Genomic DNA, 16237 nt, shown 5'->3' with positions numbered 1-16237 from the left:
ATGGGGTTGCGTGAAAATCGCAAGCATCCGCAAGCAAGTGCGGATGCGGTGCGATTTTCACGCATGGTTGCTAGGTGACAGTCTATTCACTATATTATTTTCCCTTATAACATTCTGAATACAGAATGCTTAGTAGGTGATCAATTGAGGGTTAAAAAAAATATATATAATTAACTCACCTTCTCTTGTTCGCGTAGTTCTCCCGGTCTTTAGTTCTTTAAAAGATGAACTATGGGCTAAAGGACCTTTGGTGACGTCAGATCACATGCTCCAATCACATGGTGCATCACCGCGGTGATGGAGCATGTGATCTGACGTCACCAAAGGTCCTTTAGCCCATACTTCATCTTTTAAAGAACTAAAGACCGGGAGAACTACGTGAACAAGAGGAGAAGGTGAGTTAATTTTTTTTTTTTTTTTTTTTAACCCTCAATTGATCACCTACTAAGCATTCTGTTTTCAGAATGCTATTATTTTCCCTTATAACCATGTTATAAGGGAAAATAATAACATCTACACAACACCGAACCCAAACCTGAACTTCTATGAAGAAGTTCGGGTCTGGGTACCACAGTCGGTTTTTTTTATCACGCGCGTGCAAAACACATTGCACCCGCGCGATAAAAACTGAACATCGGAACGCAATCGCAGTCAAAACTGACCGCAATTGCATTCCTACTCGCGCGGGTTTGCCGCAACACACCGGGACGCATCTGGAACTAATCCGGACACGCTCGTGTGAACCCAGCCTTAAAGGAACATCTGTTAGCAAATGAGGCAGTGAAAAAATGGCGTGATTGAAAGGGGTTTAGGTGGAAACCCTTCTGTTCTGTGTAGGGAGCATGGCTTTTTGCTGTTAAATGCAACTAAGAAAATGTCACGATTTTTATTACACCCCCCCCCCCCCCCCCCTTCCCCGCCAAATGATTTCAGTTTGTTTTTCAATGAACTTGTACAGATTATGGTGAACATTGAAGTTGGAAATGAATCGGATCTGAAATTTGAGTGTGTAGACTTTTTAGATCCACTGTATGTAGAGTTAAAAAAAAAAAAAATAATAACTTGTTCAAAATGCAAAAAATAAAATGACTTGGATTTGATCATTTAAATCATGCAACTTTGTAAATCTTAGTACTCACAATGGAATGAACTGTTCCCAGGGTATTTTCTAGGATGCTAATGGTATGTGCGGAAACCGGCATTATACAAGCTTTGGTTTGTCTGGCAGTGCTGGCACATTTTTTTTACTTGCACCCAGTGAACTAAAAGTTGAAATTTAGTTATTTTTTCTGGTTTTAAAAAGATAAAGATACAACTTTCTAATATACATTTGATTTAATTTAACATATTTTTTTTATCCCTGTCAAAACATTTACTCTCTTTTTATATAGCGTATTTTTCGCTCTGTAAGACGCAGCGGCCCATAAGACGCACCTAGGTTTTAGAGGAGGACAATAAAAAATATATACTTTTCATTAGACCTTAAGTCAGACCACCAAAGACCTAATGTTAATAAGACCCCAATAAGACCTCAGATTAGACCCCCAATCAGACCTCAGACCCCAATGTGAATGACCCCCCCCCCCCCCCCCAATCAGACTTCAGATTAGACCCCAGCTCAGACCCCAATCAGACCTTAGCTAAGAGCCCCATATGCCTCCTATCAGCCCCCAGCCTTTGAATCAGTCACCCAGCCACAGCTGACAGCCGAGGACCAGGAAGCAGTGAGTACAGAGCCTTCACTGCTTCCCGGTCCTCCGGTACTAATGAGCTCTTTCATAATTTAAGCGCTCATTAGTATTCACATTATAAGACACTTGGTCATTTCCCCCGCACTTTAGGGGGGTAAAAATGTGCCTTATGGGGTGAAAAATACTGTGTCTTGCAGCTGAAAGGTGGATACAATTGTACTCAACCTAGAAAATCCTCTGGGAGCTAAATACCCCAAATCACTACACAGCTGTACAATGATACGCCTACAATCATATGCCATCATAGCTGAGCAGCCTGACAGGAAAACTCACCAATATATATTATATGCAAGTGCCAGAACGTAGTGCGTAGTGAGGCCTTGCCCCCTCACCCCTGTAAGCAGCTCTGCAAGTGGAGGTAGACAGTCCTGCTCACACTCTAGGGACAGGTTGTAGACAGCCATTTTAAATAAATCCTGAGAAACCCTTTAAAGGGGCAAATGTCTTAGAAAAGGGCTCAGAATGGTTTAAAATCTCTTGCCCTTACTGATTTCCTCCCATCTCTTGTTTTGACGCCTACCAGGTCCCTTCTCGTCTCTCCTTCTTGGTCTTGTCTCACTACGCAAAAAAGCCAGGAGAGCTGGAGAATGGCCGGTTTCTGCCAACTGTCGTTTGAAAAACTAACGTCGAAAACGTAGTTGGCCATGCTGGAAAATTCATGCCATAAACTGCATGTTTATGGCATGATCATCCGACTTCTGCTGATTTTATATACATAAATACTGAAATGGGTTGTCTCATCAGTCATATCACTAGGATATGCTCCTATTGTCTTATAGGTGCGGGTCCCACCGCTTGGACCCGCACCTATATCGAGAACGGAGCACCGCAAGGTGGTGGCTGGAGGACTCCGGTCCGGCCACCACCAAGCCGGCTCCCCATAGAAGTGAATGGGAGCGCACCGCGCATGACCAGCGATTGCTCCCAATCACTTCTATGGGCTCGACGGAAATAGCCGAGCCAGCGCTCTGCTATTTTCACCGGCCCCATAGAAAATGACTGGAGGGCGGCTATGCATGCGCAGTGCGTCCTCCTTCACTTTCGGGGCTCCGTTCTCAATATAGGTGCGGGTCCCAGCGGTAATCCTAGCAATATGCCCCCATTGTCTGTCATGAGACAACCCCTTCAAATCTAGCAAAATACATGTCACATTCCCTGAAAGCTCACTGATGATTCTCTCCTTCACTTGTGTATTAAACAGTGGAGCAGTGTTTTTTTTTTTTTTTTAACTATATTGTAAAAAAAACAAAAAAAAGCTTTCAATTGGGTTATCCAGGGCAAATATTTTATTTAAAATGGGGGAATGGATTAAAAATATATAAGTTGTTATTACTCACCTCACTGATTCCCTGCTGCTGCCAATTTGCACCAGTTCTTTTTACTGCCTGTTTCTGGGCTCGACACACTGGAAATAACATTGGCTGAGCAGGCAAGGGAGCATAAAGTGAAGAGCAGTGATATTTTTAACCTGTTGGCCGCCGTTTAACATACATTTTTTTGCCCTGGAAAACCCTTTAATAAGACCTCAAGCACACAACCGTTTATTTTTTATTCCACATCTGATTCGCGTTTTCACGGATCATATGCGGACCCATTCATTTCAGTGGGGCCAGAAAAAATGCAGACAGCGCACTGTGTGCTGCCCGTATCTGTATGTCCATGCCGCAGTCCCACAAAAATAAATAAAAACGTGTCCTATACTTGGATAGGGCATTTCTACAGAAGGAAAGAGAATTGAGTAAGGCACATGGCTGGTATCCAAAACGCGGTGAGACCTTAGAGCAAGTAATTGTTTTTCTGTAAAAATAGTTTTTCTGATTCTTTTACAGGAGCTTTCTCTGTTGCCTCTGATGGAGCCTTCAATTACAGCAAACTTCAGCCTGTTCGCTCCGTTTGGCAGCAGTACGCCAGTTAATGGGAAAAGCCCACTTAAAGGATCATTCGGCAGCGGTGCTCTGGAGAGTATCCCAGATTACTACACTCAGCTACTCAGCAAGGTACTTAGACAAATTCATGTGATACCTAGATGAAGGTTGTAGCGCGGCTGCTTATTTAATATTTTACCTTGGCTTATTTTATTTTAAAGAACAACCTCAGTAATCCACCTACACCTCCTTCATCCTTGCCTCCAACTCCACCTCCTTCCGTACAGCAGAAAATGGTAAATGGTGTAACAGCGGCTGAAGATCTGAATGAAGCGAAGAAGGAATCTGAAAGCAGTGCAGAGGCAGAAGTTAAAAAAGGTGTGCAGAATGTGCAGAATATTCATCAGCTCCTTTAGTCTCTATTTGTACCTAAGCAACTTCTAACACTGTGTTCTACAGGTACAGATGAACGGAGCTTGGACCTTTTGGCTGCCCTTCCTACTCCCCCACACAACCAAAGCGAGGATGTCAGGTGAGATAACCGTGAACATAGTAGACAGCATGAAGCAAGTAGGTCTTACGTAGAATTAAATATATCTTTATTTCTTCATCTAGAATGGAGAGTGATGAGGAAAGTGATTCTCCTGATAGCATTGTTCCTGCGTCCTCCCCAGAGAGTATTCTTGGGGAGGATACACAGCGCTTTCCTTCATTGTGGGATGTCAAAGATGAGGAGGAAGAGAGAGCCTTGTCTCCAGTCATACCGCTCATTCCTCGTTGTCCTATACCAGGTTGGTCAGCATATCGAGCATCTTTTCAGGGTGACTTCCCAAAGGAATTGTCCCATGTGGATGAACCAGTCTTAGAAACAGCCTCACTGCAATATGATAACCACATGTTCGGGCCATAGTTTGGAAATTTGTAATAAATGTTTGTGTTTAGTCTAGGGATCGACCGATTATCGGTTTGGCCGATATTATCGGCCGATATTGAGGATTTTGAACGTTATCGGTATCGGCATCTATTTTGCCGATATACCGATAACGTATGGGGAACACAGAACGCGCTGCTGACAGCGCTCTCTGTGTTCCCTCCGCAGCACAGGGGAGAAGGAAGCAGTGTCTCCTCCCCCTGTGCTGCTGCTGCCGCTGCCGCCAATGAGAGGATAGAACATAAGAGGAGGGGAGGGGCTGTGGCCGCTGCGCCACCAATGAAGATAAGCCTTTCATTCATTCATATACAGGAGGCGGGAGCTGGCTGCAGAATCACATAGCCGGCTCCCGACCTCTATGACAAGTAGCTGCGGTCCGCGGTAGTTAACTCCTCAGGTGCCGCGGATCGCAGCTACCGCTGATAGAGGTCGGGAGCCGGCTATGTGATTCTGCAGCCAGCTCCCGCCTCCTGTATATGAATGATCGATAGACTTATCTTCATTGGTGGCGCAGTGCGCCCCCCACCCCCATCCAAATCCCGGCCAATAGTAAAAACATTGGTGGCGCAGTGCGCCCCCCCCCCCCCCCCCCCCCCCCCCACCCCCCACCCAGTATTAATCATTGGTGGCAGTGGCCACAGGATCCCCTCTCCCCTGCTCCTCCGATCGGAGCCCCAGCTGTGTAAGCCTGGGGCTCCGATCGGTTACTATGGCAGCCAGGACGCTATTGAAGCCCTGGCTGCCATGTTCAGCTCCATGCTGCTGTGTGCACTATGCACAGAGCAGCAGGGACAGTGTGAGATCCTATTCACCCTGATAGAGATCTATCAGGGGGAATAGGACAAGGGTTCTAGTCCCTAAGGGGGTTAAAAGTTAGTAAAAAAAAAAACACAAAAATATTAAGTATAAATGAAAAAGATTTATAAAAAAAAAATACACATTAACAATAAACAAAAAAAATACACATTAACAATAAACATATTAATTTTCAGCAGATTTGTGTAGGAATTTTTTTTTTTTCTCAAAAATGAAAATTCCCAGAATATCGGTATAAATTATCGGCTATCGGCCTGAAAGTTCACAAATTATCGGTATCGGTATCGGCCCTAAAAAATCAATATCGGTCGATCCCTAGTTTAGTCCAACAGAAAGAGTCTGTCATGTGACATATTGAACTCGATTGCCCATTCATACTATTTTAACTCCTTCGCCACCAGTGCTGTACATATACGGTGCTGGACCGATGGGCAAACATGCCGCCCGCTCGCACGTGCAGCGGGCGTCATGGCCAGGCGGGTCTCAGCGGTTTCAAACAGCAGAGACCCGCAGTAATATTGCCGATTGCAGTAATTAAAGCCTTTTAGATGCCGTGATCATGCTTGTGCTTCTGGCCTTCTTACAGGCATCCTCTGCGGCCAATGAGGATGCCGGTAATTGAATTCAATGCCCTAAGAGACTGATGGTATTGAAGTTGCAATTCTTATTTTGGCTAGCAGATGGCAGGCAATCATAGGAAATGAGCAATTCTGACATTTAACCCTTAGGACACCGGAGTTTTTTCCGTTTTTGCATTATTTTTTTTCTTCCCTATTTTCCTTGAGCCATAACTTTTTTTTATATTTCCAGTCACATAGCTGTATGGGGTCTTATTTTTTGCGGGACAGGTTGTACTTTCTAATTCCACCATTAATTATGGCATAAAATGTAGTGGGAAGCGGTAAAAAAAAAATCCAAATGGGGTGGAATTGAAAAAAAAAACCACAATTCCTCCACCGTTTTACGGGTTTTTTTCCCAATGCGTTTCGTTTATGGCAAAACTGACCCATGCCCTTCATTCTCTGGGTCAGTAAGATTACAACAATACCCCATATGTATAGGTTCTTTATGTCTAAATAGTGTAAAAATAAATGTAAACTTTGCAACATTTTTTATTTATTTTTTTACATCACCATATTCTGACCCCCATAACTTTTTAATACTTATGTCTACTGAGCTGTTTAGGGGCTCATTTTTTGCGGCACAATCTGTAGTTTTTATTGATACCATTTTGGAGTGTGCGTGACTTTTTGATCACATTTTACTGCATTTTTTGGGGGCAAATCGGCCATTTTGAACCTTTTTTCCGTTACGCCATTCTCCGTATTGGAATTTTTTTTTGTTATTTTGCGGCTTATATATGAGCCTGTAAATTATGTTTTTTCATTTTCATTTTGTTCTATCAGGGATTTTTTAAATGCCATTTAAACTCAATATTGCTCATTTCTTATCCTGGCCTGCCATCTGGTGACCAAAATAAGAATTGCAGCATGAACACTTTCAGCCTCATCAGCGATGCCCAAAGTGTTTAGCGCAACTACCGATGCCCCAGTTGGCCACACGGGGCATCGGTAGGAAGCTCGGAAGCACGAACTTCAGTGTGTTTTTGCGTATTTAGATGCCGTGATCTCACTTGGTCACATCATGTAAAGCATTTAATTACTGCGATCGTCATTATTGCCGGTCACGGTAATTAGCAGCAGGTCTCTGCTTTTTGAAACCGCAGAGATCTGGCGCCCGCTGCATGTGCGAGCGGGCGCTATATTTACACATTGCTCCAGCACCGCTGGTAGCGGACGGGTTAAATGGAAATAAAAAATTGATGAATGTTCAAAATTTAAAAACAAAGAATTTGATTTTGTGGGCTCACATATGAGCTTCAAAATCATAACAAAAAAGTTTTAAAAAAAACGTTAAAAATATATTTTTAAAAAATTACATAAATTAACAAAAATATAAACATCGTGGGTATCACCGCGACCAAAAACGCCCATACTATTAAAATATAAAAATATTTTTGTAATACAGCAAATGGCGTAACGGAAAAATGGGTCAAGTGGTACCTTGGAACCGAACCTGAGTTCGGGAAATAATTTTTTACAGTATAAATCAATTTCTAAAGTTATTATGTGAAGTGTCGCAAGACTTCGCGAAGTAATAACTTCGCCTCATCGGAGCCATTACATTCTAATACTGTACAGAGCTCCTACTCCATACAGTATTCAAATAAAGTTTTATGCGAATCGACTTCGGATCTTTCATCTGAAGTCTATTCTCTCATTCCTAGATGTCGGTGTCCGGAGCGCAGCTTGGCTGTCATTCACGCTGCGGATGACACGCACGGCATCCGCTCGTGTGAAACAGCCTTAAGAGTTAAAGTGGTTGTCTCATGAATACAATCCCGATTTGAATAGAAGCTGAGCACCATGGGTCCAGCTTTTCTAATCCTGACCTTTCATTTTCCCTGCGGCAGCCTTTGCTGAGGAAATTAAGCATTACACAGCAGCCATTCAAATGAATGTCCATTCATTTAATGCATGGGCAAACCAGGTCCTCAAGAGTTCTCCAAAAGATGCTCCTGGGCAGGGATCTTCCCTGTATTTTGTCATCCATGTGCCCTAACAGAGCATATGGCCATCAGACCTTTTTTAGTCTGTCACAAAAGCACTCTACAGTGTCTGGAGCATATGTTTATTGTATAGCCTAGTGCATCATAATTAGGGCTCATGCACACAACCATATGTATTTTGCAGAACGGAACAGCTGGACCCTAATAGAACAGTCCTATCCTTGTCCGTTATGCGGACCATAATAGGACATGTTCAATTTTTTTTGAGGAATGGACCTACGGAAATGGAATGCACACGGAGTAACTTCCGTTTTTTTTGTTTTTTTGCGGACCTATTAGCATTAATGGTTCCTCATACAGTCCGCAAAAAAAACGAAACGACACAAAGAAAATGCGTTCATGTGCATGAGCTCATAGTAGGATAATTGTGACCTACATTGAGTATTGGTTGGGTGAAATATTGCTACTCATTAAGATTAGTTTTTTTTTTTTTTTTTTCCTTCTAATTCTCATCACTTGTTGTTACAGCATTTCCAGATGTGAAACCTGCAGAAACCTCGGAGTCTGCTGATAAAACCATTTTAAATGTTCCTGAAGGAACGGTATCGTGGGATAAAACGAAGGGCAGTGAGGTGTCTGTCATGTTAACATTATCTGCAGCAGCAGCAGCAAAGGTACGTTAAGGGGCGCAAGTCAACGTAAATGAGTATACGTATTGGGAGTTATTTAACTTTTGCATCTGCTTTCATCTGCAGAATTTGAATGGTGTAGTTACCGCAGTAGCTGGTTTGCTGAGCATCAAGCTACCAAATTCTTATGAAGTTCTTTTCCCTGAGAGTGGTCTAAAAAGTAATGTCGAAATAAAGAAACGTTTGGACCCCTCCACAGAAGGTGAGTGGACTGTAATGTGGGACTCTTTTTTTCCAGCCTGTGTTTTCTGTTTTTGCTTGAAATTTTCCTTTCTAAGATTTACAAAGCGTTCTCCTTCCGGTACAATGTGTACTTGGTGTTTTAAAGTCTGGGGATATTGTTTTGAAAGCTTCATGGCTTCTGTGACAAGTAAGTCCAAAAAACATGCTACCGAAATGGAATGCTTTGTCAGGGAGCAGGAGCGAAGTGTAGCTATACATTCATGTACATTTCATCTAGTTATACCGTTTATTTCCCTACTATATGAGGGGGAGCAGTGCAGGCAGACGCCCACCAGCTCCCAGCCAGTCACTGTGCTGTTAGGGAGATGGATGTTCCTTAGCAGCGGCTCTGAACAAGATGACATCTCCGCCCAAGTTTTCCTTAAATATAGTACCATATATTAGAAAAATGTTCCCTGTCCCTAGCCATTAGCAATAAAATAAAATAAAAAGACCTGTCAGTGCTCAAATCCGTGAGAAGATGGTCAGCGATGCATCCGTGAAGCTGTCCGTGAAGGATCTGGGTTGGGTCCGTGTGCCATCCGTGTTTCACTGACACTGCGCAGCTGAAAAATAATTTTCAAAGCATCTCTTCCTAATGATCCGTGAAACACAGATGCAACCCGGACCCATAGGTTATTATGGGCGTGATGGATCCGTGAACACGGACAAAATAGAGCATGCATCCGTGCTAAAAACACCGACCCACGGACCGTGCTAAAACACTGATATCTGAATACACACATTAAAATGAATAGGGACGTGTGCTGTCCGTGGAGAGCGTGAAAGAGAGCCAAGCCCCGGACAGCAGAGACACGGAGCAGTAACATGACTGATAATGCTCCGTGCCTCTCTGTGACCTTTTTACCACAAAGTCACAGTGAGATAAAGTTGTCACCGTGATTTTGTAGTAAAAAGGTCACAGAGCGGCAAAGAGCATTATCAATCATGTTACTGCTCCGTGTCTCTGCTGTCCGCGGCTTGGCTCTCTGTCACGCAGCGGATTACCCGCACGGCATCTGCTCCTGTAAGAGCCCTTACTCTTTTTAAGATAAAGTAGTTTTCATGAAGGCAGCCATTTTATGCTCTGTTAGTATTCAAATTAATAGTTCGCTTTTTACCTGTCTGAACAGGCTGCAATCTGTTGTATTCTACTCTACAATAGAACAGATTTTCGATTTGGTGTCAATCGGCAAAGGGCTCATAAATATTATATATTTGCTCACTGGGAGGTAGTACTCGGTTTAATTGGCTTAACATTTTTATGATGCACTGCAATATGTAACTTAACAAGTGTTGTCGTTCTTCTGAACAGATATTTACTTCATGATTCATTTACAGTCAGCTTTTAAATTGTAAATGCCATCCTTACAGGTGACACCAGTGACAAGGACAAATCTGAACCGGCAAAACTGGAGAATAGCACTGACTGGCTCAAGCAGCTCGATGCAGTACTTCCCGGTTACACACTGAAGAATGAGCTGGACATTATTACTCTTCTAACACAGGTTAATATTTGTGTTCTTATTCCCCTGTAGATATTTTCGGGGGTTTCACGGACAGTTAATAACAGAACCAGTAAAGTACTTGCTGCTCTATTGAAGGGGTTCTGCACTTTGTTTAAACTGATGATCTATCCTCTGGATAGATCATCAGAATCTGACCGGCGGGGGTCCGACACCCGGTACGCCCGCCGATCAGCTGTTTGAGAAGGCAGCGGCACGCCAGCAGCGCCGCGGCCTTCTCACCGTTTACCGCTGGCCCAGTGACGTCACGACTAGTATCACAGGCCAGCTGATAAAAGTCGTGACGTCACTTGGCCAGCGGTAAACAGTGAGAAGGCCGCGGTGCTGCTGGAGCGCCGCTGCCTTCTTAAACAGCTGATCGGCGGGGGTCCCAGGTGTCGGACCACCGCTGATGAGAAGCTGATGATCTATCCAGAGGATAAATCATCAGTTTAAACAAAGTGCAGAACCCCTTTAAGTTTATTGCCCAAAGAAATGACACTATGATTTTGAGGCGCCCTGCTCCAGTTCCAAGGTATTTCACTCTCCTGGCAAACAATTTTTAATGGGGTTTTCCCATCTCAGACAATGGGGGCATATTGCTAAGATATGCCCGCATTGTCTGATGGGCACTGGGACCCGCACCTACAATGAGAACGGAGCGGGAAAATGAACGGAGGGCGCATGCGCAGCCGCCCTCCATTCATTTCTATGGGGCCGCCAAAAATACCTGAGTGCTGGCTCGGCTATTGCTGTCTGCCCCATAGAAATGAATGGGAGCATGGACCACGCATGCGCGTTGCGCTCCCATTCACTTCTATGGGAGCAGTGCTTAGTGGTGGACGGACCCCGGGAAATCTGGGGTCCTCCAGCCACAGCGCTCCCCACCTCGTTGTAGGTGCAGGTCCCAGCGGTGGGACCTGCACCTATCAGACAATGGGGGCATATCCTATCGATATGCCCCCATTGTCTGACATAGAAATACCCCTTTAAAAGTGCAGCCAGAAGAATAGACAGTTCATGTCCATGAAGTCTTTTACAGACAGTAATAGCTAAACGATACCCTGTGGGTGCTTTCCTAGCCCCCTGATGGTCTCAGTTTTCTCGACTCTCGTGATGTCAGTGAACTTGTGCTTTAAGTTTGGCGTCTAAAGTTCGGGTTATCGAAGTATCCCGTTATGAATTCTAAATTCCGTTATGGTCCGTGGTAGCGGAATCCATAACGGGATACTTCGATAACCCGAACTTTAGACGCCGAACTTAAAACACAAGTTCGCTCAACACTAGTCATGTAATCTTGACCTGAGACCACTATGTTGACTGCAGTGGTCATGTCCTTACTAGTGTTGAGCGAACTTCTGTTTTCAAGTTTGGCTTACATGGTTCGGATTCAGGTTATCTAAGAATTCCGTTTATGGATTCCAGTACCACGGACCGTAACTGAATTCAAGTTATGGTCTGTGGTAGCGGAATCCATAACTGAATTCTTAGATAACCCGAACCTTGTACGCCGAACTCAAACAGAAGTTTGCTCATCCCTAGTCCTTACAAGCCACATCATCTGTTTCCCGATACACAAAGATGGTCTGAGGATCAGGCGAACACTGGCAGGGGATTTGTAAGGTGAGTATTACTCCTGGAAAACCCAGTGCATAAAGGGGCTTTTGGTGGGATAAGGTTTCAACTCTGCCTGCTCACCCAGTTGCATTAATACAATTTAGGTCTGTTGAATTTGCCTATATATAGAGATATAGATTATATAGTTATATATATATATATATATATATATATATATATATATATATATATATATATATATATATATATAGTTATCTTGATTGAGCTGTGTCTCCTTTAATGATGCGTCTGATATTTTTTTTCTAGGAGGAGACTGATGTAGAGAAGACTGTAAATCATTGTTATGTTAATAATGTGTCCAATCTGGATGTTCGCCAACTTCCTGTGTTACCTGAAGAAACGTCTCCTCCTCCCTCTCCATTTTCACCTTCACCTGCTAGTCCTGTTGAACCTCCTGCTCCTGAACCAGAACCAGTTCCCACTCCTATACTGTGCCCTCTGCCTCCAACTCAGTCACCAATTAATGAGGAAGCTATGGAAGCAGCCAAAATTAAGCAAAGGGCGCGCCCCTCTGAGGAAAATTCGGAAGAATCCCGGCCAAAAATGAAGAAGTGGAAAGGTGTTCGTTGGAAGAGACTGCACATCTTAATCACTTTCCAAAAAATCGGCTCGCGTAATTGCGAGAAGGAGATTTGCGAGGTAATAGAAAGACTTGGCACTACTCTAAAGCCTGACACCTTGCCTCCTGATCTCCGAAAGTGTTGCTTCTGTCATGAGGAGGGCGATGGAGCTACTGATGGATCTGCACGGCTTCTTAACCTGGATCTTGATCTCTGGGTTCACCTTAACTGTGCTTTATGGTCTACAGAGGTATATGAGACCCAAGGGGGTGCTCTGATTAATGTGGAAGTGGCACTGCATCGGGGGTTGCTTACAAAGTGCACCCTGTGCCAGAAAACAGGTGCCACGAATAGCTGCAACCGCATACGCTGCCCAAATGTCTATCACTTTGCCTGTGCCATCCGTGCCAAGTGCATGTTTTTCAAAGACAAGACGATGCTTTGTCCAGTGCACAAGTTAAAAGGGCCTTGCGAGCAAGAACTGAGTAGCTTTGCCGTCTTCCGGCGAGTATATATTGAACGTGATGAAGTCAGTCAGATTGCCAGTATCATTCAGCGTGGGGACCGTATCCACATGTTCAGAGTTGGAGGACTTGTTTTTCATGCCATTGGCCAGCTTCTGCCTCATCAAATACAAGACTTTCACAGCGTCACTGCTTTATATCCAGTGGGATTTGAGGCCACAAGAATATACTGGAGCATGAGACATAGTCATCGTCGCTGTTCGTATCGCTGTAGAGTGTGCGATAACAATGGTCAGCCAGAATTCACTGTTCAAGTTATTGAATATGGTTATGAGGATGTGGTGCTGAGAGACTCCTCTCCCCAAGGTAGGTTTTTCTACGTAAAACGTAATCGCAGTTGCTGATTGTTTCACAAGAGTCCCAGCATATTAAAGGACACCTTCCCCTTTTATAATTTGAACCGTCAGTAGCTGTTGACTTACTTTCCAACTCCCTCGCCCAAGCCTGCATATTTTTTAAAAGGCCTCTGTCGGCAGATTTGTGCCTATGACACTGGCTGACCTGTTACATGTGCACTTGGCAGCTGAAGACATCTGTGTTGGTCCCATATACATATGTCCCGCATTTCTGAGAAACATGATGTTTCAATGTATGCAAATGAGCCTCTAGGAGCAACAGGGGCGTTGCCGTTACACCTACTTGCTTTGCTCTCTCTGCAACTGCTGCGCCCTCTCCACTTGACAGGACCAGGCAGTGTAAACGTGATCACGCCTGGGCCTGACTTCTCCTAAGTCAAAGTGCAGAGGGCACAGCAGTTGCAGAGAGAGCTGAGCCTGTAGGTGTAATGCCAACGCCCCCGTTGCTCCTAGAGGCTTATTTACATATATTAAAACATTTTTCTCAGCAATGCGGGCACATATGAACATGGGACCAACACACGTGTCACTTGGCAGCTGAAGACATCTAACAGGTCAGCCAGTTCCATAGGTACAGATCTGCTGATGCTTTTATTTTACTCAATCTGTGATCTGATTGGATCCTATTTCTCCATTTGTGCAAAACATAGCTCTCACAAACTATTACATATAGCTTTGTAAATGAAGCCAAACTGGAGGTTCATCGGCTTCTTTAAAAGTCATAGTAAAATCGAATACATTTTAAGGGAACTTTTCCAAACAATGAAGTAGTTTGCATCCGTAATTATGTAATGTTGTATATGTTTTTAGCAAGGTTGGGTGTTGCCAAATAGATCTCTAATTATATCCTCCACACTGGTTCTTCTCAGCAACTAAGAAATTGCTAGGTTCCAGTTTTTAATGACTAAATGTCATCTTCTGAAGACTGTGCTTGATATAGCCATATTCTTTATCTGTTCATATACAGTCGAATTAGGCTACTTTCACATCTGGATCAGCAAAAATGCTTATGTCATGATGATACAACTGTCTGCATCCGATATGAACGGATCCGGTTGTATAATCTTTTAAAATAGCCATAACTGATCCGTCATGACCGCTATTGAAAGTCAATGGGGGACGGATCGTTTTCTATTGTGTCCGAGAAAACGGATCCGTCCCCATTGACTTACATTGTGATTCCGTCTTGCTCCGCATCCCAGAACGCACTCAAAAAAACGCTGCTTGCTGCTTTTGTCTGCGTCATGGGAACGCAACCAAGCGGAATGGAATGCATTCTGGTGCACTGTGTTTCGTTCAGTTTAGTCCCCATTGACAATGAATGGGGGCAAAACTGAAGCGTTTTCCTCCACTATTGAGATCCTGTGATGGATCTCAATAGCGGAAATTGAAAACTCTGGTGGTGTTAACCGTAGAGACAGTAGCTACATTTTTGCTTTCTGTCCACATCAGCTCTTTGGAATCGCGTCGCGGAACCTGTTGCACGCATGAGGAGAGAAACTGGAATGCTTCGCCTTTTCCCAGAGTATCTGAAAGGGGAGGATATGTTTGGACTGACACTGCACGCGGTGCTGCGCATCGCCGAGTCTGTAAGTTACACCGGAAAAGTTTTCAAATATTGTAATTTTTATAGCATTTGTTAAAGGAAAACTAAACCTGGAAATGAATGCTGACTGTAAATAAGACTATAGTTGCCCTCACGGTTTGTCAGTGTTCAGCACTTTCTGCGTGATCCTGACAGTCTTGTAGAAATCCTGCAGTGAAATCTCCTGATCTGCTCCATTTTTGACTGGTGGCCAGTTTAAGAAGTGTGATTACCAAAAGTGGCTGGGCATAACAATCTTTTTGTCCTACTGCAGACACAGCAGGGGAGGCTCCTGCTCCAGCCACTGTTCTTACAGCCATGTGGAGTAGTAGAGGGACATGCCTGGGGCACAGATTTCTTTATAGATTTCTCAATTTTAAGTGTACTATTAGATAAAATAGGACAACGGAGTGGAGGAGATGAAGAAAGTTTGAGATTTTTTTTTTTTTTTGCATTTTCTTTAGGCCTCTTGCACACAACAGTTTTTGTTTTTTTCCATTTACGTTCCATTTTTTGCGTTCCGTATACGGAACCATTTATTTCAATGGATCCTCAAAGAAAAGGAAGGTACTCCGTATGCCTTCCGTTCAAAGATAGAACATGTCCTATTATTGTCCGCATAACGGACAAGGATAGTACTGTTCTATCGGGCCTGCTGTTCCCTTCTGCAAAAAATGGAATGCACACGGACGTCACCTGTATTTTTTGCGGACCGCAAAATACTGAAAAAGCCATACGGTTGTGTGCAAGAGGCCTTAGGGTTCTTTTAAAGAGGACCTGTCGCCTCTCCTGACATGCCTGTTTTAATAGCTCCATACATTCCCCATGTAATAACAATTCTGGAACATCTATTCTTATGGCTCTTTGATATGCCATTCCTTTATTATTCCTGCTAGAAGTTATGAATGATATGCTAGCAGTCTGCAGTAAGGGTACAGAGGGGAGGTAACAAGCTGGGGGTGTGTCCCTGCACAGTCTGACAGTGGCAGCCCTGATTGGATAGAGTGTGTCTGTGCACACCCCCAGCTTGTTACCTCCCCTCTGTACCCTTACTGCTAGCAATTCATTCATAACTTCTAGTTGAAATAATGAAGGAATAGCACAACAGCAATCAAGGGGCAGAGGGAGCCCACCTCCCTCTGTATATCTGATAAGATGCAGTTGAATACTGGTAACCTGTCCTTGGAATAGGTAATCCGCCTGTGATCTAGTGCCAGGAGTCGGAT

General features: G+C 43.8%; 1 protein-coding gene across 1 annotated transcript in view; it reads left to right on the top strand.

Annotated features, from left to right (window-relative positions):
- KMT2D (lysine methyltransferase 2D) overlaps positions 1 to 16237 on the top strand; it is a 158304-nt gene that overhangs the window by 135389 nt on the left and 6678 nt on the right. The window contains 9 exon segments of the mRNA XM_040425528.1: positions 3581 to 3748; positions 3838 to 3994; positions 4076 to 4148; positions 4232 to 4407; positions 8461 to 8606; positions 8688 to 8823; positions 10218 to 10351; positions 12233 to 13376; positions 14879 to 15015. Coding sequence (XP_040281462.1) covers positions 3581 to 3748; positions 3838 to 3994; positions 4076 to 4148; positions 4232 to 4407; positions 8461 to 8606; positions 8688 to 8823; positions 10218 to 10351; positions 12233 to 13376; positions 14879 to 15015 — 2271 coding nt within the window.

This window comes from Bufo bufo, chromosome 3, assembly GCF_905171765.1.
Source record: "Bufo bufo chromosome 3, aBufBuf1.1, whole genome shotgun sequence".
Taxonomy (NCBI): domain Eukaryota; kingdom Metazoa; phylum Chordata; class Amphibia; order Anura; family Bufonidae; genus Bufo; species Bufo bufo.
This window is presented reverse-complemented; position numbering and strand designations above follow the sequence as displayed.